The sequence below is a fragment of the Prorops nasuta genome, unplaced genomic scaffold (assembly GCF_024137725.1).
Source record: "Prorops nasuta isolate Cenicafe-Biocafe unplaced genomic scaffold, Cenicafe_Pnas_1.2 PNAS00145, whole genome shotgun sequence".
Lineage (NCBI taxonomy): Eukaryota > Metazoa > Arthropoda > Insecta > Hymenoptera > Bethylidae > Prorops > Prorops nasuta.
Window position 1 is genome coordinate 1 of NW_027116942.1, and position 27,844 is coordinate 27,844.

The following is a 27,844-nucleotide window of genomic DNA, read 5'->3' on the forward strand; positions in this document are numbered from 1 at the left end:
GTGCTGGTTGTCAGTACGACTTCAGGGTTTGTGCGGAGAACGTCTATGGAAGGTCGGATCCTAGCGAGGTGACGCCATTGATAACCACCAAGGGATCCATTAAGAGGGAGTTCAAACAGAAGGAGTATAAGGTTGACAGCTCTGGCAAGAAGATTCGTGGAAGCAGCGACGAAAAGGTCAGCAACTACGACCAGTTTGTCTTCGACGTCTATAGCAAATACGTCCCTCAACCTGTCGAGATCAAGCACACCTCTGTTTACGACAAGTACGACATCCTCGAAGAGATTGGTACCGGAGCATTCGGTGTGGTCCATCGATGCAGAGAAAGGTCAACTGGCAACATTTTCGCTGCTAAATTCATCCCTGTATCTCACGTCATGGAGAAGGAGCTGATCAGAAAAGAAATCGACATTATGAATCAACTTCATCATCAGAAACTTATCAATCTCCACGATGCTTTTGAAGATGATGACGAAATGGTCCTCATCTTTGAATTGTAAGTTACGCTTCTTTTATTCTCTTATGCTCAGGTTGTACATACTTTTCATCGCTGTCTTCTGCTTTTAATGTACTGTCTCTTATTTTGCTATCATTTTTATTATTTCTTATGACCACGTGACCACTTTTGGCACTAATACTCAAGCTGGTTCGCTAGTTCCCCAGTGTAAGATCATTTCAGCTTCTTTTATTAGTTTATCCTCTTCTCTCTGCAGCTTGTCCGGAGGTGAGCTCTTTGAAAGAATCACTGCTGAAGGTTACACCATGTCAGAAGCTGAGGTCATCAATTACATGAGGCAGATTTGCGAGGGTGTAAAACACATGCACGAGAAGAATATCATTCATCTGGGTAAGTCATAGTTTTTAGTCAATGTTTATTTTATCATTTAGTTTTATTAAGAAGTTATTACTAAATTTCATCGATTGTTAATCCTCATTAGATATCAAGCCTGAGAACATCATGTGCCAGACTCGTAACAGCACAAATGTGAAATTAATTGACTTTGGTCTGGCTACAAAACTGGATCCAAATGAAGTGGTCAAGATCAGCACTGGAACAGCTGAATTTGCAGCACCAGAAATTGTAGAACGTGAACCAGTTGGGTTCTACACAGATATGTGGGCTTGTGGTGTCCTGGCATACGTTCTGTAAGTAACGGAAAATAATTATATAGGATCGTTAAATTATTATTTTATTCTTACGAAAATTAAATTCTTTCAGTTTAAGTGGTCTTTCACCATTCGCTGGTGATAATGATATCGAGACCCTGAAGAACGTTAAAGCTTGCGACTGGGACTTTGACGAGGAAGCATTCAGGGATGTCTCGGACGAAGGCAAAGATTTTATTAGAAGATTACTGATCAAGAATAAAGAGTAAGTTCAAAATAGTAATTACAAACAGAAATTATCACAGTTTTATGTAAGAATCAATAACTATTTTTATAATAATCCTTTAGCTTTGTAATCTTCAGTTTATTATAGTAAGATACTAAAATTAAATCTATCATAGTTTTATTTATAACAATTATTATATAAAATATAAACATACATTTTATAGTTTACTAATTAATATTACATCAATAGACCATTGCATTTTAATACATCATTCATTTTAGGAAACGTATGACTGCCCATGAGTGTCTTCTTCATCCTTGGCTAACCGGAGATCACAGCAAGAGAACAACTCCAATTGACAACAGTCGTTACGTTAGCTTCAGGGACAAATTACGTGCCAAATATGACAACTGGCACAAATACGTGCTACCAATTGGTAGATTATCAGAATATTCCTCTCTCAGGAAACTCCTCATTGAGAAATATAGAATTCAGGACACCTCCTTTGGTTTGTTTCCAAAATTATTTTAGACCAATCGTTATCAAGGACTCCATTGATTCTTACGTTCGTTAAATTTGTAGATCGTAGACAAGCAGCTCCTAGATTCGTCATTAAACCACAAAGTGCGTTCGCCTATGAGGGCCAGAGCGTGAAATTCACTTGTCGTGTGATAGCTATTGCTGCACCTACTCTCACCTGGTACCACAATAATCAAGAGCTAAGACAATCCGTGAAATTCATGAAACGCTATCACGGAGACGATTACACGTTCATAATCAATAGAGTGAAACTAGAGGATAGAGGAGAATACGTTATTAGAGCTGAAAATCATTATGGTTATAGAGAGGAAGTTGTTTTCCTCAATGTACAGCGTAAGTTTATTTTCTAATTTTATATTTTATAATAATTTTATAACTCTATACGCGGCTATAATTGTATAATAACGTTACATTAAATGTTGTGATATTAATTCCCCTATTTTGATTTTCAGCTCTGCCTACTCAAATACCAAAATACCGTCCGGAGCTTCATCCTGTACGCAGACGTGAACCATTAGGCTACAGCGTTTGGTTGGAGACTATAGAATCAGCTCCAAACTTTACTTTCTTACTTCGTCCTCGTGTTATTCAATGTAGACAAACTTGCAAGCTCCTCTGTTGCTTAAGTGGAAATCCACCACCTACTGTAAAATGGTACAAGGATAGGGATGAGTTGTCCAAGCATAATTATCCCATGACCCATTCGGACGGAGTTGTCACCATGGAAATCGTCGACTGCAAGCCTGAAGACAGTGGCAAATATCGCTGTGTGGCCACTAATAAACACGGCAAAGATGAAACTAGCTGCGTGGTCATTGTTGAAGGTTAGTAGATTTTAATTTGTTAATTTAAATTTATTCTGTTAATTATTTCTTACCTAAGTCTCTTTGCAAAATATTTACTGTAGAGCCAAAAGATGATTACAAATTATACTCCTTTGGTGTTGTATCATATTTCTTGTATATTTATAGGAACTGAAGAAACCGATGAACAAGCTAAATTAGTCCACGACCTCTTACATTCCGGAGGTACTTGAATTACCCCAGTAGTTGCATTCCATTTACAATATTCCTTGAAACCTTTATTTATTTTTTGTATACTTTAGACAAATATCCTGAAGTGCTTTAGTGTCTCTGCTATTTTAGTAGTGCTAGATGAACTATGTTTGATTGACCTTTTGTTGTTAAATCTCTAAAAAATTGTTAATTGGATTTTTTTTTATTTAGATCGAAGATTCATCGAACAGCCATTGAAACCAGCACCACCACCAATTGTTACAGTACAGAAAACTGACTATAATTACCAATCCAGCTCACATAATTATAATAGTTCCTCAACTTCAGCTTCTGGTCTTAAACAAAATTCCACATCCTCCTCTTACAAGGTAGGAAATAATCGAAATTAAAGAATATGATATTTAAGTCAGTATTAATCTTGCAATATTTGTAAATTTTCTAAATTATAATAAACCATGTTTTAATGCAGGCATCAGAAAGTATTAACTCAGACAAGAGGAATGTAAAGAAATATGGCAGCAAATTAGATGCAACTGGAAGTCCAACAAGGTCGAGAACAAACACCAAGGAATTAATTTGTAAGAGAATTTAAATTTATATCTCGAGCATAGGCCTATAAGAATTCATGGATTACATTTTATTAAAATGTTATATTTGCCTTTTAGGTCCATCAGATGATTCCATGAGAGCACCAGATTTTGTGGAAAAGCTCAGAGACTTGACAGTAAATGATGGAGAACAATTGGAATTGACAGTCAAAGTCAATGGCGATCCAGAACCACAGATCACCTGGTCTAAGAATGGCAAAACTTTAAGCTCCTCCGAAATAGTTGACCTTAAATACAAGGCTGGTGTCGCTACATTAACCATAAACGAAATCTTCCCTGAAGACGAGGGAGAATACACCTGCACCGCTACTAATAGTATTGGAACAGCCACCACTTCCTGCAAATTAAAAGTTAAACGTGAGTATCATTCAGCTAGTTGAACTAAAATACAATGCAATAAAATGAATCAAGTACATTTTAGATGTATTATTAGCACATTACCAAAATTTAATTTTATCATATATAAATTGTACTGTAGTTTCTTTATGAATCAAGTGTTTTATACGTATCTGTAAGACAGTTAACTCTGTCACAAATCAGATTATCTTAAAATATATCTCTTTAGTCCTAAAAATTATATAGAAGATTAGCTTGGTACACAATATGTTAAAACGAATTTATATATAGAGAAAATAAAAAAAATCATTTCTAGCAATGGAGAACGCAGCAACCAAAAAGAAGAGCGATGATAAACCACCAAAGATAGTTGACCACTTGGTGAGCGCTTTCGTCAAGGATGGTGAAGCAGTAACCTTGACCTGTAGAATAATCGGTGCAGAGAAGTTTGACGTGGTCTGGTTACACAACAATAAAGAAATCAAACCTAGCAAAGACTTCCAATATACCAATGAGGCTAACATCTACAAACTCAATATTGCTGAGATATTCCCTGAAGATTCTGGCACATACACGTGCGAAGCGTTCAACGACGCTGGCGAAAGCTTCTCTTCTTGTACACTCAACGTCCTTGGTAAAGCTTTATTGTTCATTAGATTTAGTTGGTTTATTTCTACTCTCTACATTTAATGCATTTTATACAGCAGCAATTTACACAAAAATAGTAGAATGTGTAGGAAGTACAGCTAAAACAAACAAATTATTTGTTTATTCATTAATCATCACTAAAATATAACAATTATTCCACCACAGATTTAATGCGATTAATGAACTTAAAAATTTTTGTTTGATTCATTTTTTGTACTACATTGTCGAATTTAATTTCAGTCCCCAACGAAGAGCCTAAGAGCCCAGTGTTCGCGACATTCCCACAGTCTGCAACGGTGAGCGAAGGTGAAACGATTACTTTCACGTGTAAGACTGAAACAGCACCTCTGAAAGGTAAGTCTAATAAAATAATGCAAACGCACGTTATATAGAAATATAACAAATATATATTTATCAAATCTTCATTAAATAATACATAGTTCTTGTCTATTAACTATTATTTGGATCATAGATTACACTAATAAGAATAATTGTAATAAATTTAATAATCGTTCAAGATTTTCTTCTCTTAAACCCTTAAGGTAGCTCTCCTACTAAATATCTACTATTCTAATCGGACGTATTTTAAATATGAAACAAAAAAATCTTGCTTTATAAATGAAAAAATAATATTGAAATAACAAATAATAGTTGAAACATATTCAACAAAAAATATTTCATTTTTATATTTGCTTCAGATGGCTTTTTATTACTTGTATTATTTCATTTGCTTGAGGAGTCATTTTAACCGTTAAAATTTACATTAAAATTTTATTTAAACGGATTTTTTAATCTATTTAGAAAAACAAAAATAATAATATTTCGTATCATATGATTCATCATATTTTTATTCAAACAGATGTGAAAGAACTTTAATAATTATTTTTAAAAATCTATCATGTAAATTTATAGAGTATATTTGAATGGTTCACGTAACTTCTTGAAATAAATCGAAAGAAAAATAAAATGTTTAAAAAAAAAATAAATTTGAAAAGAAAGTGAAAAAATATAGGTAATGAAATAGCATCTGAAGCAAATATAAAGCAAAATATTTTCTTCTACATTATGCTTAAACTATTATTTAGTATTTCAGCACTATTTATTAAATTTTAAAGCAGGATTGTTTATATTAGATATCTAAAACATCTCTGTCTAGTACAGTAGATATCTAGTAAGAGGAATACCTTAAAATTTTTTATGAATTCAAAAATTCTTACAAAAGAATAATTATTTGCAGTAACGTGGTTGAAAGATGGTAAAGCTATCCCTGAGTCGAGCAGCAAGTACACCTTTAGCTCGGATGGTGACAAATCGTTTGAGTTGGGTATCAAAGCATGTACTGCTAGCGACGTTGGCCAATACATAGCACGTGCCATTGGCAAAAAGGGCGAGAGTAATGCTGCCTTTGCCCTTAATGTCACCGGCGAACTCTGAAAATCAACAAAGGTATTTCAAACTGATTAATTAAAGTCGTAAGATTAATTAATATCGAAGTGCCAACGACAAATATTCAACTATAAATACACACAAAAAAATTAAATGATTTATGTTGAAAATATTTCAAAATCAGGGGACATGGTAGTGCCTCGATAGCAGCTTTTATATACTTGTCGTAATAAAATAGGTACTTGCATAGTAGTCAATTTTACATAGTCAGTTGTATTTCATTATCTTTAATCTAGATTAAATTTTTTCTACTATATACGTTATTTATTTAATGGAAAAGAAATTAATCAAACAAATCTCTTCTTTACCTCAGCTTTTACAGTGTAACCTGATTACATGGCGATCGAGAAATGAAAGTGGACCGAATAGTGCGACTGGCACGAGTGAAACAATAAAAAGGAATGATGATGATAATAATGAAGAAGTAATAAAATAATCATAACTAAACGAATAATAATAAATTAATGAATAATATAAAAATAATATATATCACGCGCAAAGCCTAAATTGGAAAACTCATCGTTCTCGCTCTCTTATCTATTATCTAATTTATTATGAAACATGTTTTCTTTCTGTGTGTTTGTCATATCGCATATAAGTCTCTCATTACATTATAAAAAAACAAAATTAATTAAGTTGGCGTCATTTTACGAATAGCATGCGCAGCTACTTAAGAATTGTAGCTTGGTGTACTGAAATATAAGCCTTGTACACGTAAATTATAACATGCTTTGAGTACATTTTGAGTACACTTTGAGTACATATTGTGTACGTTTCGAGTGCATTTTGAGTTAAAATTTAAGTGCATCTTACTGTACGCTTTAAGTACGCACCGTGTATCAGATATGGTACATCTCGGCAATTTTCTTCAAGTGGTGGTCAGAAAAGTATTTGTGGATTTTTGCTGCCAGCATCCTCAACATCTTATTTTTAACATCCAACGAAAATTCCACAAATCTTAACTAGCCATAACATCTCCTCATTAATAGCACATTAACCTAAAACTTTAGCAAATTATAATATGTTAAATTTACGATCTTTTTTAAATCGCCAAAGTTTTAGGCTTATCGAAAACTGCCGATACGCACCCATTTATTCCATGTAGCTGTACGCAATGCCATGTTATACTTGTTTGAAGACTGCTTTCCATCACAAAATTGATGATGAATAAAACATGAATAAAAATTATTTTCTTTCCATTTATTTCTTACTTACGCTTCTAATCTACATTTACTTGGTGTCTGATAGCTTAGTGTATAGGGTTGCAGGATCTATCACATCTACCACACCAATTTTTGGTTCCAATTTTACATAGCCTTTGTATTTTAAGTAGTGTGGATCTATAAATAAATCAGTTTGTTATTTGACACATTTAAAAAGAATAAAAAACTCTTTTCTTACTTATAATTACTGGAGATCTGTATTTCTCATTATAAATTGGGATGTAAGGATCATCTTCACTCCATGGAACTGGACTTTCTTTCATGAAAGTAGAAAAAAAGATTATTTATAGAATATTACAAGTTCACATTTAATAATAATTTTTTATAGAAACAAAATAAGTTTACTATCTCCATGTAAGTATTCTTCACCATCTGCAAATAAATGAAATGGAATTAAGTAACAGCCACTAATAATAGTTACTAAAATATTTAATCTATGATTGCATAAGAAGCATATTCACCTGGACCTGGCAGAATGTGACATATACGGAGCAAATGATCTGTGCGTATTTCTGGTACATATTTTAACCCACTGGTCATACATGTCAAGCGCATAGGTCTATATAATTTAAACTTTCTCGACTCATTTTCTTCTCCTTTCATAATAGTCGCAAATTTTGGGTGCCCTTTTGCATTAAATCCTGAGAAAATATTAATACTTATACTTGAAGGAATATTGAAGAAAAGAATAACTCTGCTACTTACCAAACAGATATATTGAGTGGTCATCAGGAAATAACTGCATTGGACCTGTTATATATGATTGAATATTATTATATTTTTTTAGAGGTGCTGACAGCCAGCAATTATTCTGTATGTTATATTCATGAATCTGTTCTGATTTAAAAATATAAAGAATATCATCTTTTACACAGTTAGGAGGCACATCTGTAAATTCTTCTGGAACTTCAGACCCTTTTGTCCAAATACCTAATTATAATTTTATTAAAATAAACATTATAGCTTTAATATTATACTTATTTAATTTGATTTATAAATTTACCAGTAGATACATCTAAAATATCAACAGATGATAATTTGATTCTGTGTTTTCCAACTCCTCCAACTAGTATTAACTTATCACCTACACATATAGCTATCATGTGTCTTCTTGGTTGTGGTAATCTGTTTTATAAATTTATTTATTTTCAATGATAAAATATAGACTTGATACTATGATATTTACCTGGCAAAATTATACCATTTCTTTGCCACCAAACAATAACGCCAAATAATATTATTAAATTTTCCTTTACCAAGAGATTCTTCACCACCAACCAGGTAAATACTAAATCCTACAATGTATAACCCTTTAAAGTTAATGCAATAGAAAGGAAATTACTAGTTATTAATAACTACTCACCTTGTCCAATAATTTGCATTCCTGAGTAAATTTTCTTTAAAGTCATAGGAAATTCTTTCAAATTCTTATGGTCCCAGGCAAAAAGGGCCCAGTCATTTGTATCACATCTAAACCCAAGTATACAATTTACTAATTTTGGAAAAACATTCATTCTTGATTTCAATTGAAAATTAAATTTCTTATCCTAAAATAAAAATAATAAAACTGCTTATTTTGCAATTTCCTATATTTTGTAAGCCAGGGCTTGGAATTATTTGCACATTTCAGCTACTTACTGCAGTCACTAATAGGAATTTCCTATTAGTGACTATAGTAAACAACTGAAATGTGCAAAAATTTCCAAGCCCCGTTGTAAGCAATTTCAATGTCTTACTACACAGTCTTTCCACAAAACAATTAAATAGTTTAGATGTTTTTCAGAACAAAACAGATTACTATTATCAATTAAAGAAGTAAAAATATCTTCAGGTAATTGAATCATATCGTTTACTGGTATATCTTGAAATCTTTCCAAGCATATAAAATAACATATATCTTTAATACTATCCAAACATAACTCTTTAGCCACATTAAAAATACCTATTATTTCATTGACTGGCTGGAAAACATTAATTGCGTGTTTAATATCCTCAATGAGTTCATCAACACCAAAATATACACTTAATCGAAGTAAATTTGTGAATTCTCTTGGGCAATTGCTGCTAACTTCTTTCAAAGATTGTTTCAATACATATATTTCTAAACCAATGGTAGTAATAATATCTCTATCCTCTTTGCTATTGTCATTGATCCAATTCATAAAAGTCTAAAAACATAGATGAATAATGTGAAATGTTTTAAGCACAGAGAAAAGATGTAGTTATAACTTTGAAAACATACTTCGAAAGTAAATTGACTTATGTCATATTTAATTTTATATTCCTTTTTAAAAGAATCTTTATATCCTTGAGTAAACATAGACTCAAAATATTTACTTTTTTCTGCTAATTTATTCTTATCTACACTATACTTATTCCCTTTAATTATCAAAACTATATCATTCGACATGGCTGTTGCTTATGTCGCTTATGTCAATGCGGTGTGTAGAAATTTATAATTATAATATAATAATTAATAACCTAAATAGTTCAGTCTAACCGGTCTAACCATTCCATTGACCAGACCAGGGGCCGTACTCATACATAGACGTGACTCGAACTCGAGTCGAGTTTTTATACTATAGTTTACGTTACATATACTATATATTTTTGCCTGAGTCGAGTTCGAGTCGTGCTCGAGTCACGTCTGTACCAGGGCAGGAATGGCAGGAATAGACACACCCGACACACCGGATTATAGGGAATCTAGTTATTTTTTGTTGTAAGTTGCGTGACTGTGATTATATGCCAATCCAATCCGATCCAATCCGCAGAAAAGAAACACGGACTATACAGTGATCGCGACAGTGCCGATAGTGACTCCCTCACTTGGAGTAAGCGAGTAATCTCGGCTTGAGTCTTGAGAATTTCAAGAAAACTTGGCTTGAGTGAGCCAGAGTGAGGCTCCCTCAATTTCTCAATTGCCCTCACTGAGGAGTCCTCAGTCAAGTCTGATTTCTGAGATGAATGTGAGTGGAGTCTATAAATACGGCTCTTGTTGATCGTTTCTTTAATGTTATAGAAATGGCAACACCAACTAATGGAAATGGTAATCTCGTAGATGAGTTTGAAGAAGCGTTCCAGGTAAATATCAATGCTAATTGTTGATTTTCTCAGTCCTTAACTGAACTATATAATGATTTTATTCTACTTAGCAATGTCTGAGTATACTTACAAAAGATGAAGGACTAGGAAATAGTGGAATTGGTGTTTGTGGCTTAACAGTTGATAAAGATGAGGCCCGCAGTGAAGTGGAACAAGTCACTCTAAGATTCATTGACTTGGCAAGGCAAATGGAAGCCTTTTTTTTACAAAAGAAATTTTTACTCTCTGCTTTAAAGCCAGAGCTTGTAGTAAAAGAAGATATAACTGATTTGAAAGTTGAATTAGCTCGTAAAGAAGACTTGATTAAAAGACATTATGATAAAATAGCAGTCTGGCAAAATCTTTTGTCAGATTTGCAAGGCTGGGCTAAGTCTCCTGCGCAAGGACCAGCCCCAAATGGTAACAATCAAATAAATATTGGTGTATTGTGGTTTATTTTAATGTAATACATTAAAAAACCAAAACTTTTATTAGGGTTACCAAATGGAACTCAAGGTGGTCAAAATCAGCAAAATGTAAATGGATCTGGAGCAAATACCATGCAGCAACAGCAGCAACAGCTTATGCACCAACAACAACAGTTACAACAACAACAGCTGCAACATCTTCAGCAACATCAAATGCAGCAGCAGCAGCTGCATCAGCAACATCAACAACAGGTATTTAAGTAATACCAATTCTTCAAAAACTGGTACTTTTGTCTCAAAGCTGAAGCAAGCTTGAGAGAAGTGTAGCGCATATTAATCAATACCAAATTATCACTTTCACCCCAAGGCAGTTGTTTTATCAATTAATATTCTTCAAGAAACTGTCTTGATGTATAAATTGAGGATATTCTAGCTAGATCTCTTCAAACTGCTTCTTCATATTATATATTTCATTTTAAAGGTTTAATAGGTATTTTTTACATTTTAATGTTAGGTATTGTTAGGTTGTTGTCTCTTTCAATTATTTTATGATATTGCAACGATATTATTTATTGTTATTGTGTTTTGTATGTATAAATGCACCTTTGTTAGAGTGCAAGCGTGCGTATAGCAAGAAGTAATAGAGATTAAGGTAAATTTAAAATAAATTTTTAAGAGAGGTATACTCAAAACTATATTAGCTCTGTAAAAGTGATTCTCAAACTCAGTAAGTCTGCTGACTTTTTAATCAGAGATAGCTGTTCTTTGTTCAAAAGAAGCAGATGCACATTAATCGCTGTTTAATCAGTGCCTTATATAATTCCAAACTTAGCTGTACAGTTAACAGGAGAGGTTGTGGTGGGTTTTAAGTGCTTTTACCATTAACTGCGATATAGGGATGTCTCAAGAAAGTATCAGACTCAGATGTTATGAGTTGTTTTTAGAGCTGTAAAACGGTGCCAAAACTATTAATATATAATTATGTACAAATGTTCAGCCAAAAAAGATATAAATATATTATAAGGTCTGTCCTGTTACCTGTAATTTCTGCACACACTGCATACATTTTTTGCAACAAGTGTAGAAAATGCAAGTAACAAATAGATCTGTAGGGGCAATAATACAATTATGGGACTAGATCATAGAGCGCGCTTACTCAGCATTTATGCAAAGTGGGCGGTTTTTATCATGCTCTTTTAACCAAGAATCGCCTTTTCATTATTATTATTGTTATCATTATTATCATGATTATTATTAAAAATGATCTATGGAAATTTTCTTTAAGGAATAATTGAAGATCTCTATAGGCTAGTGTCGCGATTCGAGAAATGAGAGCAGGTTAAATCTTAAGAAGAAAAATATCTATTTTCTATTTATGCTGTTTTGAAGCAAACATTTCTTTCTACCACTACATTCGTTGCAGTTTTCTTGTATTTAAAATATGAATGAAAACTTTCATGCACCACTGTAGAATTTCATTAAGCAAAAATGCTTTTTTCACAATGTCCTACTTTTCATATATTAGGATTTGTTACAAAATTTCCTTTCTAGCAATGATCTTTATACTCATAATCAGTAATAAGGATTGTAGTGGTGGCAAGCCAAGGTTAGATGTCCGGCGAATAAATTTCTTGTTCACGGCAAACATTGTGCTTTTTTTCACCCCGCCTATGAATCCCGAGAAATCCCAGATAAGTAAAGCATACTTTGAGCAGAGAATCCCAGCAAACAGCTTTTTAATCAACTGAACATTTAATTAATCCTCAAACTTTGGGCATTATACTCCTGCCTGATTTTTCTATTTCTAGTATATCACACCTTTAATAGAGCTAATGATAAGAAAATTATTATAATTCTGATTTGTCGTTTAAAAAGAAATTTAGTGAATAAAAAATGACAAATGTAGTTAAAATAAGATAAGACATAAGGATTTTTATGACTGGGGTTGCAGGTACAACAAGGATCAGGTCCAGCAGCAGGAGGTGGTCTGCAAGGCGTGGGAGTATCAGTGGGCCAACCAGGAATGTTCATGGGTCAAGCAGGAGTAGGAGTGGCAGGTGGAGGCCGCCCAGCAGGATTTCCAGTGGGTGGAGTAGGTGGAAGCGCATTACAAGGTCCTTTGGCCTTTTTGGAGAAGACCACGAGCAATATAGGGATGACGGAGAGACGGAGTTGACGCGGAAGGGGGAGGGGTAGGGGTCGAGGCCGAGGCCGGGGTCGAGGACGTGGTCGCGGAGCTGGTGGAAATTTGCCTCCACCACCTTTGCTGGACCCTACCGACCCGGCTGCCTATGCTGCAGCTGCCGCGGCTGCTGCGCAGGCAGCACCCCTTCCCTCCCAGCAACAGCAGCCGCCATCGTGTACCTGAGACGCGCTTGGACCCTCATTCCTCTTCAGGAATGACCTCTAGCACTACAAGACAATCCCAGAACATTCATCGTCTAGTCTCTTCAACTTTCAAAAGTTCCACATGTTAATGGACTGAGAGATTGTCCCAACACTGTGACGTTGACCTCTGGAATTTAATGGTGAACTTAATGTGCTATGAGAAATACTACAAAAAATACTTTTTCTCTACCTCGTGAACCTGTACTTGGTTCACCTACATGACGAGCTTCAAGTGATGTTTCAGTGTCAGTTTGTGACTTGCTTAACAAGGAGCAATGCCTTGTTATATCCGCATGGACGGTTTTTATATCTAGTGTTACTTATTAGAGTCCAAGTCCTCAAAGGGAAAAGTGACGAGTGTACATAATTCTATTATGTACGATAAATTACAGACAGCGTAGCCAAGAATTGAATCTTGTGCTTATGACTAAGTCATATCGGTTTATGATTTTCTCATTACTTTTTGTTTTTATAAAGTGAGTGACATGTAACGAATGTGAAAGCTGTATATGTATAAATTGGCCAATTTATTAAACTCAGAATGTACCACATAATCGTAATTATCACCAGTAAATCCGCACAGTACAAAATTGACTCAGTCCTCTTCTACCGTAAAAATAATATTAGAACTTGTAAAAAAAACCCTTAGCGGGAACTAGTAAGTTGAACAACGGACATGAGCTTTTCTATATAAAAGGAGCAATGTTAAAAATGTTCTTGTAAAAATGGCATTATCTTTAACCCAGATCCATTAACTGGAACCATGTTATTGGTAAATGAGGGTAGACGCACACCCTCTTTTATGATAAGTATGGATAAATATTAATCGTGCGGAATGGGTTCTGCTCGGATAACTACTGATAACATTTTTTTTTACAAATTCTGAAGGAATTGTATGAGAGTGCGCGTCGGGCGACCGGTCATGCCGGATAAATATGGCAAGTCATCATTTCCTGGACCAGAAACTCCGGCGATATCTAGATGCATCCATGGTGTGGTTTCTCCAGCGAATTCGCGTAGGAACGCCGCAGCTGTGCAGGATCCACCTCCTTTACCCTTTGCTAAGTTATTCAAATCCGCTGCTTTCACGCATTCTGTTGGAATAATTACAATTTATATGTTGTCACAATTCACATTTTAAATTTCCACTAAATTGATATTTTTACAGCACTCTTTTATTACTGCAAGTTGCTGCATATACTGAAATTCTATAAGATGCGTAATGCAATATGTAGGCTTTCAGTAGAGGCAACTACTAAAAATAATAAGCGAATGCAGTTTTTATCAAGTACTAGAATTACGAACTGGAAATTTTATCGCTGAAATATTTCCACAGTGGGAATCTCCAAACTCTGTCGCCGGAGATTGTTCCTGCATTCCTCAGGGACTCGTATAGCTGAGTATTGTTACTAAAAACTCCCGTGGCAGCATTTGCTAATGCAATTATCATGGCACCAGTCAATGTAGCGATATCCAGAATGAACCTTTGATTAAAATAGAGAAGATTTTAATATTAGAGTCAATAATTTAATATAATTAATAGGACAATATTCATAATCAGATTTTACAAATAAGATTGTCTTAAAAGTCTCAGTTATTCGTTCTCTTCCAACTGTGATAAACAAAGAATACCTATGCTTAAGTGTCGATCTTTATAAAATCTGATTATGAAAACCGCTCTAAAAATATCGAGTACTTTGGCTGAAATTCATGAGCGTAGCAAAGTGCATCGGCAAGAATAAGTCTTCCTTCAGCATCAGTATTGTCCACGATGATCGATTTACCATTCATGGCAACAACCAGATCTCCTGGCTTGGTGGCACTGCCAGAAGGCAGGTTCTCCGTAAGCGGAATGAGGCCAATAATGTTCAGTTTTAACTTTAACTCAGCCGCAGCCTTAATAGAGGCAACAACGCAAGCTGCACCGCCCATATCAGCTCGCATTTCGTCCATTTGCGCCGCTGGCTGTAAGATAAAACCTGATTAATTCTACAAGTTCGCATTACTTTCAAGTATAACATACTATAATATTAATATTTTATGAAATAATTAAATGTACTTATATTCTATCCAAACCTTATATATTTTTGAATATCGTACAAGTTTTAGTAGTTCTTATCGGCAGCTAGTCCAAAAAGAATTAACTTATACGATTCAGTAAAACTGGATAAATTTTTACAAATATCTTTACCTTGATACTGATACCTCCAGCATCAAAAGTGACACCTTTGCCAACAAAAACAACTGGTTGGACGTCGTCACCAGCGCCCTTATAACTGATTTCTACGAATTTTGGTGGTTGAATGGATCCATTGGATACACTCAAGAAGGATCCCATGCCTTTTTGCTCAGCCCATGCACGATCATGCACTTTTACATCAATCTGAAGACTGGTTAACACTTTGGAAACTTCTTGTGCGAAGACAGTCGGCGTCATCAGATTTGCTGGTGTATCTGCCAAAAGTCGAGCCCAGTTCTGCGCTTGAGCTTTAATTATTCCTATCCGCCATTGTTCCCTACGGAAAAATTTGTACTGTTTAAAAATATTTTTTATAATTTAATACCAACAATGATGATACTAACTGTCCTTCGTCTCCGTATAAAGATATCTTTGGTAATGTCTTCTTCTTTTTTTCATTTTTGTACTCCTGGAAGAGCCATGTCGCCAAACCAGCCCCTTCAGCAGCTGCTTCAGCATCTCCAAGAGACTCCACGCTGATATCCTTAATATCAGCAGCACTTAGTGCACGGCAACCGGGCTAAATTGTTTATAATTTATCATTAACTGTTGTAACATCAACTATATCTTTCAGAACAGACTACGTACCTGCTGCAGCTAAACGAACATTTTCCTTTCCCTCATGAATCTCTTCAAGTTCATTTATGCCAACTGATGGTTTTCCAAGCCCGACTACTGCGATTCCTGCATACTCGCTTTCATCCAGACCCCAAAACACTCTAGCATCACCTTTTGGTATCTTGGACCAGCTCTGTATTTTGAAATTTCCCATTAATTAACACATTCATTAGTACGCTTTAGAGTTCGTAAATTAGTGTAAAAAGATAATGATAAAGAAATGTGATGATTATACTTCAAAATATATGTTTTGGGCAATAAAAAACGTAGAAACGGTTCATAGGACATAGATGAATTATTTTATTAATTACAATAGAATCTAGGCATTTTGGACATGGATCAAATATGGTATATTGTTTTGAATTTTAAAATACGTTCTAAAAATATACTATTCTTTACGTAATATCCTAAAAATTGATATCTTTATTGTTACACCAGACACGTAAACCTCTTCGTTTTTGACAAGCTATTAATTAACGATGTCTAGTTTTTTTTTGTTATAATTATTGACACAAATGTACGATTTGTTTTTGCTGTTTTTTATGCGCCCTATGGTGAGTGAGGGATACTAATAATGAAGATAAGATAACTCTCGAGTTGCCAGTCAACAACACTCGTGATTTTAAAGTTTGTTCAATGATAAATTTCTCACGCTTTTATAAATGTAAAAATAAAGAATATTCATTATGCGTGTTAAAGTAGGACTTTTATCAATGGAAAAAATTCTACAAAACTCGCAATAAAATTTGTCTTCTCCTCAATTTCATTGATTTTTACGTTAAAATTATTATTAGTTTTTATTTAATTTAAGCATATGTAGAAACCTTTGCTATGGGTTTTGCTTCGTTAAGAATCAACGTTAATGCACGCGATTTTTGCCTAAAATACACAGACATAAGAGCATTAAATATATTGTTCACAATGCAAGAGCTTTGTATAAGTTACTTCCTTCCTTGGCACGTATTTAGTCACTAAACGACTCTTATTTATTGCTTACAAATGTTGTTCACGTTTACAATTTAATCTTTCCATTTGACTATTCTGGAGAAGGGCTTATCGCAAGTCAGTGTTAGTATTACAATAATGAATCACACAATTTAATTAACTCTATATGTACAACCAACTTCCCTATACTTTGCTTTTAACATATAATTACCAATTGAATGCAATTAACTCTTTAATATCTGAAAATGTTTCAATAACCTTTTTACATTCTCTCAGCTGCAGCGACTCAACATTTTAAACGTCAATAACATTAAACCTACCTCAGCAAGAATACTAAAATTTCAACTCATTTGTATACTAGGAGTGTGAATTAAACAAAGGCGATGAAAAACGAAATAATTATCTATTGAAGTTTTGAATATTTTCCACATAGGCTTGACTTTGCAAATATATCTCAAAAATCACTATTATCTAAATAAAACGTTACTAATAACAATATAATTATTATAAAATATTTTCCTAAATCGCTTATAAGCAACCTGATAAATGTAAAAAATTTTAACTAATTGATACATCTAAATTAATCATATTAATTAACTTAGCCTATATGAGACATTTCATACAATTGGCTAATGAGGTACGTAAAGTATACTATTGGAGCAAGTTACAAAAGATTGTACATGGTAAATGTTTACGGTGAATTATCAAATTATTTTCAGTCAGTTCTATCCACATATCAACCCTACTGGAAGAAATTCATATCGCACATTGAATGAAACGTAGCGAAGGAAAACCTGTTTCGTTCATTGAACTTTTTCTGGGCGCTTATGAACCTTTTCTTATTCGATAAAGATCTATCGCTATCACGAAGATAAATAACTATATAGTTAGAAACATTCGATATCTCACTGCGAGTACTAAAGTTCAATTCCACAGCGACATTATCAATTCCAATTAATTTATCTGATCGCTTCTTTCGGTCATATCGTAAAATGTTACATTCAACGAATAGATATCTCATTGGCTTTTATCTCGTAGATCCGGCTGCGTTGACCTCCACATTCAAAGTAAATGAAATTCAACTACCGTCTTTTCTTCTTATTTAGAAACTATCCAAAAACATCACGTACATTTTTAACGATGGATCAACGCAAGTAAAAGTCGACAAGTGTACTGTAGCTTTGATGGTCTCAAATGGCCTTGAATTCCAAGGCCTCGCAGCTTTCATCACAACGATAGCAAACTATATCAAACTAGTTCTTAAATTTTTAAATCTCTTTGTGAATTCGCTTCAACCACGAGCCTTGGGGAGTTTAGGTCGCTGGTATGAATGATAATGAGTTAAATAAGAGTTACATTCGCAGTTATCTACATGAATTTGAAAATTGGTCACCGAGGTAAATTCGTTAAGACTTTCTCCCCTGTTTGTCTCGAGTGATCAGAACGCTTCTAACGTTATCGGTTCTAAAGGAAATTGATCGGTACCCAATCTCTTTTACAATTTTGCAAGATGTTACTCATTTACGCAATGAGTATTAAGCTAAATTAAACTAACTCCAAGATTTTGATAATTCCTTGAGAATTCGCAGCGACCACGACATTGGACATTTGCCTCCAACAGACGGCCGAGACAAATTCATTAAGATCCTCCTCCCTTTTCTCTTGGGGGACGAGGATGCTACGAACAGCGTCAAATCTGTAAGAAAACAGCTGTTTCGTAAGTCCTTTATAGTAAACGTAGAGCGCATTGTTTTCAGATCCACAAGCAACGTAATCCCCATCGGTGGCCAGTCCTACAAAGTTCTTCTCGTTTATATGACCAACGAAGGACCTAAGACAGTGGGGATTGTTGATGTTCCACATTTTGAGCTGGGAGTCCGTACTGGCGGAGACGATATCTTCTTTGTTGATGAACTTCACGTAGGATACAGCTTTTCTGTGACCTTTGAAGACGCATAGGGCGTCCTTCATATTCCTCAGGTCGTAGTAGTGGACGCAATGGTCGGCGGAGCCAAATGCCAGATGGCAAGAACTCCTAGGATTGAATTTAACACAACAAACGTTAGCCTTTGCTTCCAAGGAAGCTACCGAGTGATCCGTGTTCAACGACCACAGCTTCACTCTAGCGTCGTCCGACCCTGAAGCTATCAACCTAGTATCAACGTCATTGAAGTCTACGGACCAGCAGCGTTTCTCATGCTCCTGGAAAGCTTTTGTTCTTTGTCCAGTGTGAACATCCCAGACTGTCACTGTTCCCTCATAATCGGAGGAGGCTAACATGCCCTTATGAAAGGAATTCCACGAAACACAGGATATTTTAGAGCTGGATACCATCTCTACACTGGGATAATGAATGTCTATGGTATCTCTGATTACCACACTGTAATCGAATACTTTGATCCTTTGAGTAACGCCTGCTATTGCAAAGCGTTCGTTATCTTTGTCGAATTCTATACTGGAGACAATCGTGGACTTGTTGAAAATGTCTGGACAGTAGTGCAAGGTTGCCAGGGGACGCAAGGTGGTATATCTGGAAAACTTGACAGATTCTCGCGAAAAAATGTCCAACCCCCGAGCTGCTGGAGTGGCCGGTTTCCGTTTGCGTTGTGGATTTGTGGCCAAGAAGCAGCTCCTTTGCTCTTGAGTCAAAGTAACACTGAACAAAATCATCAAAGTGAGCCTGCATTCTCTTCCTGCGTATTGCCAAGGTAGATCCTGGAGTGTATTCGTTCTTTTGACTACCTGTGGATACATACGGTTCATTGCCAGTTGTGGGGTTTTCAGTGGGGCGTACCATATTCGAATCTATGATGTCTATGAGATTTATCATTTGTTTACGGATGGCTGATACTTGGGCAGTATCGTTCCCACTGGACTTTTTCAGATCTTCCACTCTTGGACATTTGCTCTGGACATCACGGAGAATACTTTCAACTTCTTCCATGTCCCTCTTGATCAAAGCAACTTCCTTGTGTAACTGATTTCTTTGTTCTTCTTTCTGTTGCAGCAAGTGCTTTAGGAATTCATGCAGCAATTTATTTTGAGCTGCGCATGTTTCTGCCTCTAGTAGATGCTTTCTTTGAGTTAATACTTCTAGCATAACATTAACATCAGGTAGAGAGAGATTTGCACTCTCAGCTGTTACAATATCTCTCAAGCCATCGCATGGTGGCATTGCCATATCCATTCCAATTCCTACTCCTCTATTTCTCCCATCTATAAATGAGGAGTCTAGCTCCGATAGGCCTTTCAGACGACTTTTATATTTAGAGACTAGTTCATTTAGGAGGAAGTTTGGGAATATGTCTTGCTGTCCCAAAGAGAAACTGCACTTTGGGCACTTTCCGTTTACCTCTAAACATTTTATTATGCAACGATAGCAGAAAGTATGGCCGCATCTTGTAATATGGGCTTCATCTATTAATTCAAAGCATATAGGACAAGAATAATCGTTATTCTTATCACTGAAAATTCCACTTATTCCTTGGAAGCTGCTTCCAGAGCTATGTGGACGTTTCCCAATTCTATTAGTAGAGTCGGATCCACTGCAACCTGCTTCACTACTATTCCCCAAAGTACTATCGCCGATACCCGACATTCCTTTGTTACCCTAATTAATTTTTTCCCTAGTTTACCAAAATTGAGCTTATCCTACTTTGAGCATAATACAATTCTTTCAACATTTTAAGACAATGTTTAAATCTTTTTTTCAGTGACTTTTCTACAGTGCTCTGTACAAAATTGTGTTCCTTGCAAAGTCTTCTCGTGGACCATGCATCCTATCTTGTGTACAATACCATGCTCTGTTTAGTCTCTCCTGAAACAATCAAAATAATGCTGGTGAGCTCGTGGGAGAAAATGCAATCAAGTCTCAAAATTTTTTAATAAAAGAAAATATTATGTGAGATTTTTAAGACATAAAAGGAGAAAGCGTTTATAATATCGGGTGAAGCTCAGGCAGCATTATAACAATTGTTTCAGGCTGGAAATGTGAACAGAGTGTTTAAATACATTATTTGTTATACGACAATGTTATAGTAAATGGATAAAAATAATCAATTACATAAATATCCTAATCGTTTGAACCAGGTACATATTTTGAAAGAAAAAAGGTAATAAATTTAATAATAATAGCAAAATATGTATTAAATGAACCAAGTTGTTATCACAAGCCCAATACAAGATTTCAGCATCATTACAATTTACAAGTGTATTGAAACATATCTGCTTCACTTGGCAGTGATACAGCAATATAGTATTTGCCAATTATCATCCAAAACATACAATAACATTTAAATGGAAACTTATATAATATCAACCATATGGGAAAGTGTGTTAGTCAAGATAATGATTAACACAGACGAATAAGAGATCGTTTGAAATATAATAATATCGAAAAAAAAATAAAAGGTTAGTAAAAAAAATGTATACCTACAGTGTAATAGTTTTCAATAATTTTCCATTGGCCAGCTCATTATACTTTGTCGCAGTGGAAGTCAGCAACAAGACGTTATCTTTGTCTGTCTCATAAACACCAAGTACTAATCCCTTCTGCAAGAAAGCAAGATTTAAAAATCAACTGAAAAATTCAGAACTCTTTCAGCTACTACAAATCTTTCGCTCATATTTTCAAGTTCTATTAAGGAAATTCCGCTAAATAATCAAACTTTTAACAGAAATATCGTCTAAAATTTTAATAGATAAGCTTAATATCGCGAAAAAACTTTAAGTTTCATATTTAGAATCATATGATATCCCCACCCCACACGTTTCCTTCTTTGGAACTTTCATAGATTTTTGCCTGTGCGAAAAATCTTCAATTTTAACCGTTTTTATCACCCGATTTTCTATGTTTAATTCGCAATATATTTCCCTGATCTCGATCCTTAGACGGTTAAAATGAATAAAGAAAAAAAAAGTCACCTTCATGATGGAACGGCTGGAGTAGAAACGTAACTGCGAATTTCCGTACTGTACACCGAGCCTGATAAGGAACAATGTCATAATTTGTTCCGCAGAAATCCGCAGAATCCTAGATCTACCGCTTCCCTACCTCTTTTGGAAGGCGTGGCTACCCAAATAACGTAGATTTCCTACTCGGTCCAAACTTTTCACCTCACGATTTTACGCCACCTCATGGTCATCGTGACCAACTAAAATTCGCCGATTCTTCAAATTTTTATTAATTTAGCAAAAGATCCAATTTTTAGTTTAAAACTTTTCATATTTTTCTTTTTATTTCTATTTTATATACAAACTTAGAGATTACAAATATTTGTATTCTTCGGACTACTTAAAGATGAATTTTAATAGTTTATAATTATGGGTAAAAATAAAATAGCTATGGAATCATCGTCACATTTAAACTTCCCCGACATTGTCTAATTTTAATTTCTTGTCTTTCCTTTCTCTTTGTCTTCTGTTGTAAAGCTAATTTTAGCCTTTTCTCTTTTTCCTGCTTGGCTTCCTCTACTTATGTCTTCTTTCTTTTATTTTCTTGAAATGAGTTATTCCTTAAAAGAATTATACATCTGTAAAGTTTAACATATTTCAATTAATTACACCAAATTTACCAAATCGTTGACTTTGTTGATATTTGAATATCTTTTTTTTTGTTTTAATCATTTCCTTGAAATTTAATTGTAGCTTTTTCTTTTTATCATGATCGACTTTCACCATCGTATTTACAGCAATTTAATGTAATTACAAAAAATTTGCCATAGGATCCTCATCGCGTTTCCGTTTCATTTGATAAGCTTCTAGTTCCTCAGCGGAAAGCTCTTTAACTTCGTACATACTGTTATATGGACGCTTTCTTTCATCCATTTTTAGTAATCTTTCGGCTTCCTTTTGAGCTTGTTCCTCTTGTTGCAAAGCTAATTTTAATTTATCTTTCTCTTCCTGCCTAGCTTTCCTCTTTTTTTCCTTGTGTTTTTTCCTCTTCTCTTTCTTTTTTTTCGACTTCTTCTCCGTTTTCGTTCTTCTATCTTCTCGGATTCACTTTCTGAAACACTTCCCGATGACTTTTCGTTTTCACTTGCACATGAATCTTCCTCTTGCTCCTTCTTTTCTTCTTTCTCATATACAATTTCCCTCTGGTTCTTTTGTATGCATTTCCGACTCATCGTCCAACCTTGAGCTAGATCGGAAACACTTTCCAGAGCTCGTTTTCCTGATTCCCCGGTGCAGTAAGAATTTTTTATGAAGGAATGACAGCATTTATAACCCCACTGACCCGCGGACCAATAAGATCCCCAAATGGAAGTATGATTATTCGGAAAAACGTCTTCCTCGTATTTCGATCGAATTACTTGACGCTCTTGCCCTTTAATTATCTTGCCATATCTAGAATATTCTACATAATGTTCAGTTTGAGCTAAAAGTAATGCAGTTGAAGGTGCTTTTAGATGTTCTTCACCCCCCATATCTATCAATTACGCTATCACGTGCTTTGTCCTTTAACTCGTCACGTTTCTTGTCATACTCTTGCTTCAATAGCTCCAACTTCGTTGGCTCAGCAAGCAAATGTACATCGACCCCTTTCTCATGTGCTTCCCAAGCAAACATTGCGCGTTTGCATGTTGCTGAGTATCTCCGGAAAATCGTGCAAAATTTTCACCTTTGTAATCAACCCTATAAATAATTTTCAGAATTAATAATCTCTTGTAATGTAAAAGTAAATATTAATATTATACTATAAGCTTACTCTCTGTCTGTTCCAGCATAGGGATTATCTCGCATGGATCTGGTTTTTGGATCATAATAGGCAGAATTTGGATCCAAGTTTCTTAAATACTTAGCTGTATCTTCTCTAATACGTAAATTTCTTACTGTGATACGTTGCTTTGAATCAACTTTTGTACCAGGCATGTCTACTTCATCAACATATTTATCTTCATCCTTGTCAGAGTCTTGCTCATCATTTTCTTCTGCATTTAATTTTTCAGCTCTCATCTGTCGTTTAGCCTCTTCAATTTTCTGGTATTCCTCCACAATTGCTCTGTGCTCAGATGGATCATAGCCTGCCCACCCTAAAAAAATTAAATATATTGAATATATAATAAATATAAGAATTAATAAAGTAAATGAAGTTAGTGTCAATTTACTCTTACCTATCTCTTTTACCATCATAATCTACTGATAAATCTGGTTGTTCAAATTCATCGGGAGCTATATTGCTATTGGTATACTTAGCCCCAACTTTACGTGGTCTTTCCATACAATCTTTGCGTTTATGTGTCATGGCACCACAATTTTCACAAGCCCCTTTACGAAATTTTGCTGCAGTTTTCGATGTGTCCACTCCCCTATGGTACCATTCATCTATACCACTAAATTGTTTTTGCTTTTCAGGCTGTGGTCTTTGATGCTTTAAAGTAGGGCCTTGTGCTCCAAAATACCATGGAGTTGCACTGATGTATTGCGGGATATGTGGGTTTATATCTTTTCCCTCCTCATCAACTGCAGCTGGTGCTGTACCAGCTTTTCTCGCTTCTTCTAATTCTTTGGCCTTCCTCCAATCCTCTCTACTTTTTTTTCTAGGTTCATCTTCATAAGTACTCTTATTCTTTAAAATATTAGAAACTGGCACATTAGCTAATGGATTCGCCATTTTCTTTATCTTATAATAATTAAAACCAACTTGTAACAAACAATATCAGTTTACATCACGAAATTATTTATTTTGAGATAATTTTGAGGTTAGAATATTCTCTGACAGCTTAGTGTTCCTAAATACATCTTGCATTATTCGAGTACGTCACTACGTGTTCCTAAATACTTGAAAGTTTAGGAAGAAATATTCTGGCGGTATTAATTTAAAAATCAATCAAAGGTTCGTTTTCTTCGTCCTCTTCGGCACCTAATTCTATTGCAATTTCACCAGTCCATTTCAGATGCGAAATAAGTTTTGCAAACTGCTCAATATTCTAGGATGTTCACCATTTCTTTTTAAAGCATGAAAATAATTCTCAGTAATTTTAATTTGCTCAGCGCTAATTTCCTTATATCTATTCTGCGCTAGCATTATAACCGTACTTATTGCCGTACTTATAACACGCACCTATATAATTGATTTCATATGTAAATAAAATTTGTAATAATGCAATAAACCACAATAAAAATATAGCATTTAACTTGAAATTTACCAGCTCATCCTTATTACATTCTTCTGAAAATTCATGCTCACTGGAGTTTTCTGCTTTCAAGATATTTTCAAAATTTATTTCGCTAATTGAATCGTCTAGGAATTGTAACTGAAGAAGAAACTAATATAGTATTTTTTTAATTCATACAATTTTATAAATTATTTTTACCCTCGATGAGGAAGCAAGTGGTTCGTTATGGGAAGTTCGATGCATCGTAATGAAATTTGATTGAATTTATTAATAACGAAAGAGAAATTAATTAAACAGAAGTCTTCGGGAGAAATTAGAGCGCGACTTGTACGTTAGACACGCGCATCATAACAATGTAATGCTTAGACGTTCATTTTTTCATTTATCCAAAATAACAAAAGATGCTATAGAAAACACAATAACCTGTCAAATGTAAAATTACAGAACCTCATCATTTTGTCCCAGGCCAATCAATCAAAATTCTCGTAAAGAGTTCCGTACTGGAACTCACGCGAATCTTCCAAAGATGGATTTTCGACTTTAAATAAAAAAAAGCAACCAAAGAATCTTAAAAAAAACGTTAAACTGATCAAGAAAACTAAATTGACAAGTCAGAGTTTTCTCGAAGATTACCTCACCGGAGGATTTCCAAAGTAAGCAAACGAAAAAATGATTGAAGTATTGATAAAGTTATATATATAACCGATGGGGTGTATCTTAAAAACACTGAGAAAAATTCTTAAGGGGGAACCAAAATGGCGACCGGAGGGTATCGGCTCCGCGCATGACGAAAACCGAACAGCTGCGCCAGGCAAAGTCTTCAGCGGTGGTGAGGGAATATCAACAAAAGGAATCGAAAGCAGCAGCACCTGAAGAGCCACGAAGGAGAGTATTGCCGAAACGGGGTCCACCGCCCTCGGACCCAAAAAAAATAGATTTTCAACGTCCCGGTTTGACGAAGGCTATGCTGGCGCGCATGAAGCACGCAGAAAAATTTAAGGAAAACTTGGAACGTAAAGAGCAGGAAGCACAAGTGAGAAAACCAAGAAGAACACCAGCCCCAATTTGTGGAGGACGCCAGGTTTTTCAAATATTGACCATTTCCTTCCTTTTATTATTATTATTATTTAATTAATTTAGAGGATTGCATCAATTTATTCATTTGTGCCATGCTTGTTTTATTTATTTATAATTATAGTATTTTTAAGTGTAATTTATAATTATTATTGTTATACTTATTAGCCTCAAGTTTCTGAGGTCCTCGAGTATGAAAGTTTTTTTTATCGTTAAGATATATATGTATAGGAAGATGAAGATTTTATTTAATCCTAAGTGTAGGGCTTTCTTCAATCTGTACTAATAAGTTTTTAATCTTTCAACAATATTTCTATGAAAATACAGGCATCATTTAGCAAGTGAAACTCACCAAATCACCCAAATAGCTACAGAAACTCTATTCCAATGTCGCCATCTAAAACGAAATAATAAATTAATAAAGTCCTTCTAACAATTATTAACATAAATATATAATCCATCATATTGCAATATTAAAATTCACAAATACCTTGCTACTCACTCTGACTATAATTCATCTGCAACTTGCTAGCTACATTAGAATATAGCTCTTTAACAGTTATTTTTAATCAACGATAGTGTATCAAAAAATCAGAGTAAGTATTATACAGATTAGGAAGAGAACGAACACAGAGAAGATCTGCTAGTCCGCGAAGAGGTCCGTCAGGTTCGAGAAGTAGAGGACCATCTCCAAGAAGAGGTCCTTCCGGTGGTCCACGCTCAGGAAGAAAAAAAACCACCGGACCCAATTCTTGAAAAGAGTTTAGAGTTAGCCAGAGAAATGAATGCCGAGATCGTGCAAGCTGAAATGTTAGGAGATGGTCCGGTGGAGAATATTTTAATTCCTCCAGGAGTCGTCAATGGCGACCAACCAGTCATCGTCAGCCTGCCTCGAACAGGTTGTCCAGGAGGTGGAGCGGAATGTACAGGAGGTACCAACGTGGCTAATAGGTCAATCCAAGCTATCAGGTAAATAAATACTCTTTGCTTTCGTTCAAATCTGTAATAAAATGACAGACATATTTTACAATTAGCGAAACACTGGACGAACAAGATGCAGTGGAAGCAACGGCGGTACAAAACAAACTGGAGGAGCTTCAGCAAGCTAGACGAGAATTTGTAATTACTGTGGCGAACGTTGGCGGTCATGCGGTGAATATTGAAGACACCGAAGAACCATCTTTCTTGCACCAAAGTATAAGGTCTCCAATGATGACCCATTCAAGACAGCCACCTTCTCCAGTTACACCTCCGAGGCTCCTCTACAAGTGATTTTTCTTCATTAGAAATAAAAAAATTGTTCATTGTATTTTTCTATAATTTTACACTTTAATGTTTAAATATTACTTTAATGGAAGGCTTCCAGACGTAGAAGATGAAATGTTTCGGGTAGAGTACGGTGTAGACCATCCGGACGTTGTGCTGCAAGAGAGTTTGCAAGAAGAGGACTCGCAACGGTGAGGGCACCCTCTGACTGTGCCAGGAGATGCGAAGACGACCTTGAGAGGATGCTTCGACAACCTGTTGACAATATTCTGGATATGTCCATGCACGACATTCTCGACGATAATGATTTACCCCCTGAAGAATCTTATCATGGATTCGACCCTGAGACCTTGAGAGGTTCTTTGACCTTGAGAGATATCCACCGCCTCCAAGAATTCGCAGTATTCCCCCTCCCGGAAGAGAGCGCCTTAACCCAGATTTGTGGGACCTCGAAGACCCTTGGTGCAAACCTGCGCTGCCCCGGATGACCGTGACCTCATAGAATTTGATCTTATCGATTTTTAATAAAATGCTG

At 35.1% G+C, this 27,844-nt stretch overlaps 5 protein-coding genes and 2 pseudogenes across 6 annotated transcripts; 3 read left to right on the forward strand and 4 right to left on the reverse strand.

The window, feature by feature from the left end:
• Positions 1-8: 8 nt before the first annotated feature.
• On the forward strand, positions 9-7,115 carry LOC136785084 (twitchin-like; the record flags this gene model as incomplete). Its single annotated transcript, XM_066746102.1, has 15 exons — positions 9-496; positions 714-847; positions 939-1,146; positions 1,220-1,372; positions 1,615-1,841; positions 1,916-2,206; positions 2,326-2,697; positions 2,845-2,901; positions 3,100-3,257; positions 3,359-3,467; positions 3,555-3,854; positions 4,150-4,467; positions 4,722-4,835; positions 5,719-5,927; positions 6,241-7,115. Coding segments are annotated over 14 exons (3,126 nt in total), but the record flags the coding sequence as incomplete, so codon positions are not given.
• LOC136785085 (ectoderm-neural cortex protein 1-like) lies at positions 5,770-9,644 on the reverse strand. Of its 2 annotated transcripts, XM_066746103.1 has the most exons (11): positions 9,393-9,644; positions 8,887-9,318; positions 8,514-8,697; positions 8,337-8,445; positions 8,154-8,275; positions 7,856-8,080; positions 7,612-7,791; positions 7,496-7,522; positions 7,329-7,406; positions 7,143-7,267; positions 5,770-5,911 (listed from the first exon to the last, which is right to left on the reverse strand). In XM_066746103.1, exons 1-10 carry the CDS (start codon positions 9,558-9,560, stop codon positions 7,158-7,160), a joined length of 1,635 nt encoding a protein of 544 aa, XP_066602200.1. In that variant the 5' UTR covers positions 9,561-9,644; the 3' UTR covers positions 5,770-5,911; positions 7,143-7,157. The 2 variants fall into 2 exon arrangements, with proteins under 2 accessions (XP_066602200.1, XP_066602201.1); XM_066746104.1 differs by lacking the exon at positions 5,770-5,911 and having other exon boundaries at positions 7,138-7,267; positions 7,329-7,402.
• Positions 9,645-9,971: 327 nt separating this feature from the next.
• Positions 9,972-13,450, forward strand: LOC136785078 (mediator of RNA polymerase II transcription subunit 28-like). The gene is made up of 4 exons (XM_066746092.1): positions 9,972-10,234; positions 10,306-10,654; positions 10,730-10,914; positions 12,614-13,450. Exons 1-4 carry the CDS (start codon positions 10,175-10,177, stop codon positions 12,836-12,838), a joined length of 819 nt encoding a protein of 272 aa, XP_066602189.1. The 5' UTR covers positions 9,972-10,174; the 3' UTR covers positions 12,839-13,450.
• Positions 13,451-13,702: 252 nt separating this feature from the next.
• Positions 13,703-21,927, reverse strand: LOC136785077 (cytosol aminopeptidase-like; annotated as a pseudogene).
• LOC136785075 (E3 ubiquitin-protein ligase COP1 pseudogene) lies at positions 17,081-20,483 on the reverse strand (annotated as a pseudogene).
• Positions 21,928-22,208: 281 nt separating the features above from the next.
• LOC136785076 (pre-mRNA-splicing factor Slu7-like) lies at positions 22,209-24,464 on the reverse strand. Its single transcript, XM_066746091.1, is given in 6 exon segments — positions 22,209-22,843; positions 22,846-23,274; positions 23,276-23,418; positions 23,421-23,485; positions 23,559-23,883; positions 23,966-24,464. Coding segments are annotated over 6 exon segments (1,749 nt in total). The 3' UTR covers positions 22,209-22,555.
• A 1,289-nt stretch (positions 24,465-25,753) lies between these two features.
• On the forward strand, positions 25,754-27,811 carry LOC136785082 (uncharacterized). Its single transcript, XM_066746101.1, has 5 exons — positions 25,754-26,050; positions 26,660-27,012; positions 27,078-27,311; positions 27,402-27,475; positions 27,657-27,811. Exons 1-5 carry the CDS (start codon positions 25,754-25,756, stop codon positions 27,809-27,811), a joined length of 1,113 nt encoding a protein of 370 aa, XP_066602198.1.
• Positions 27,812-27,844: the final 33 nt, after the last annotated feature.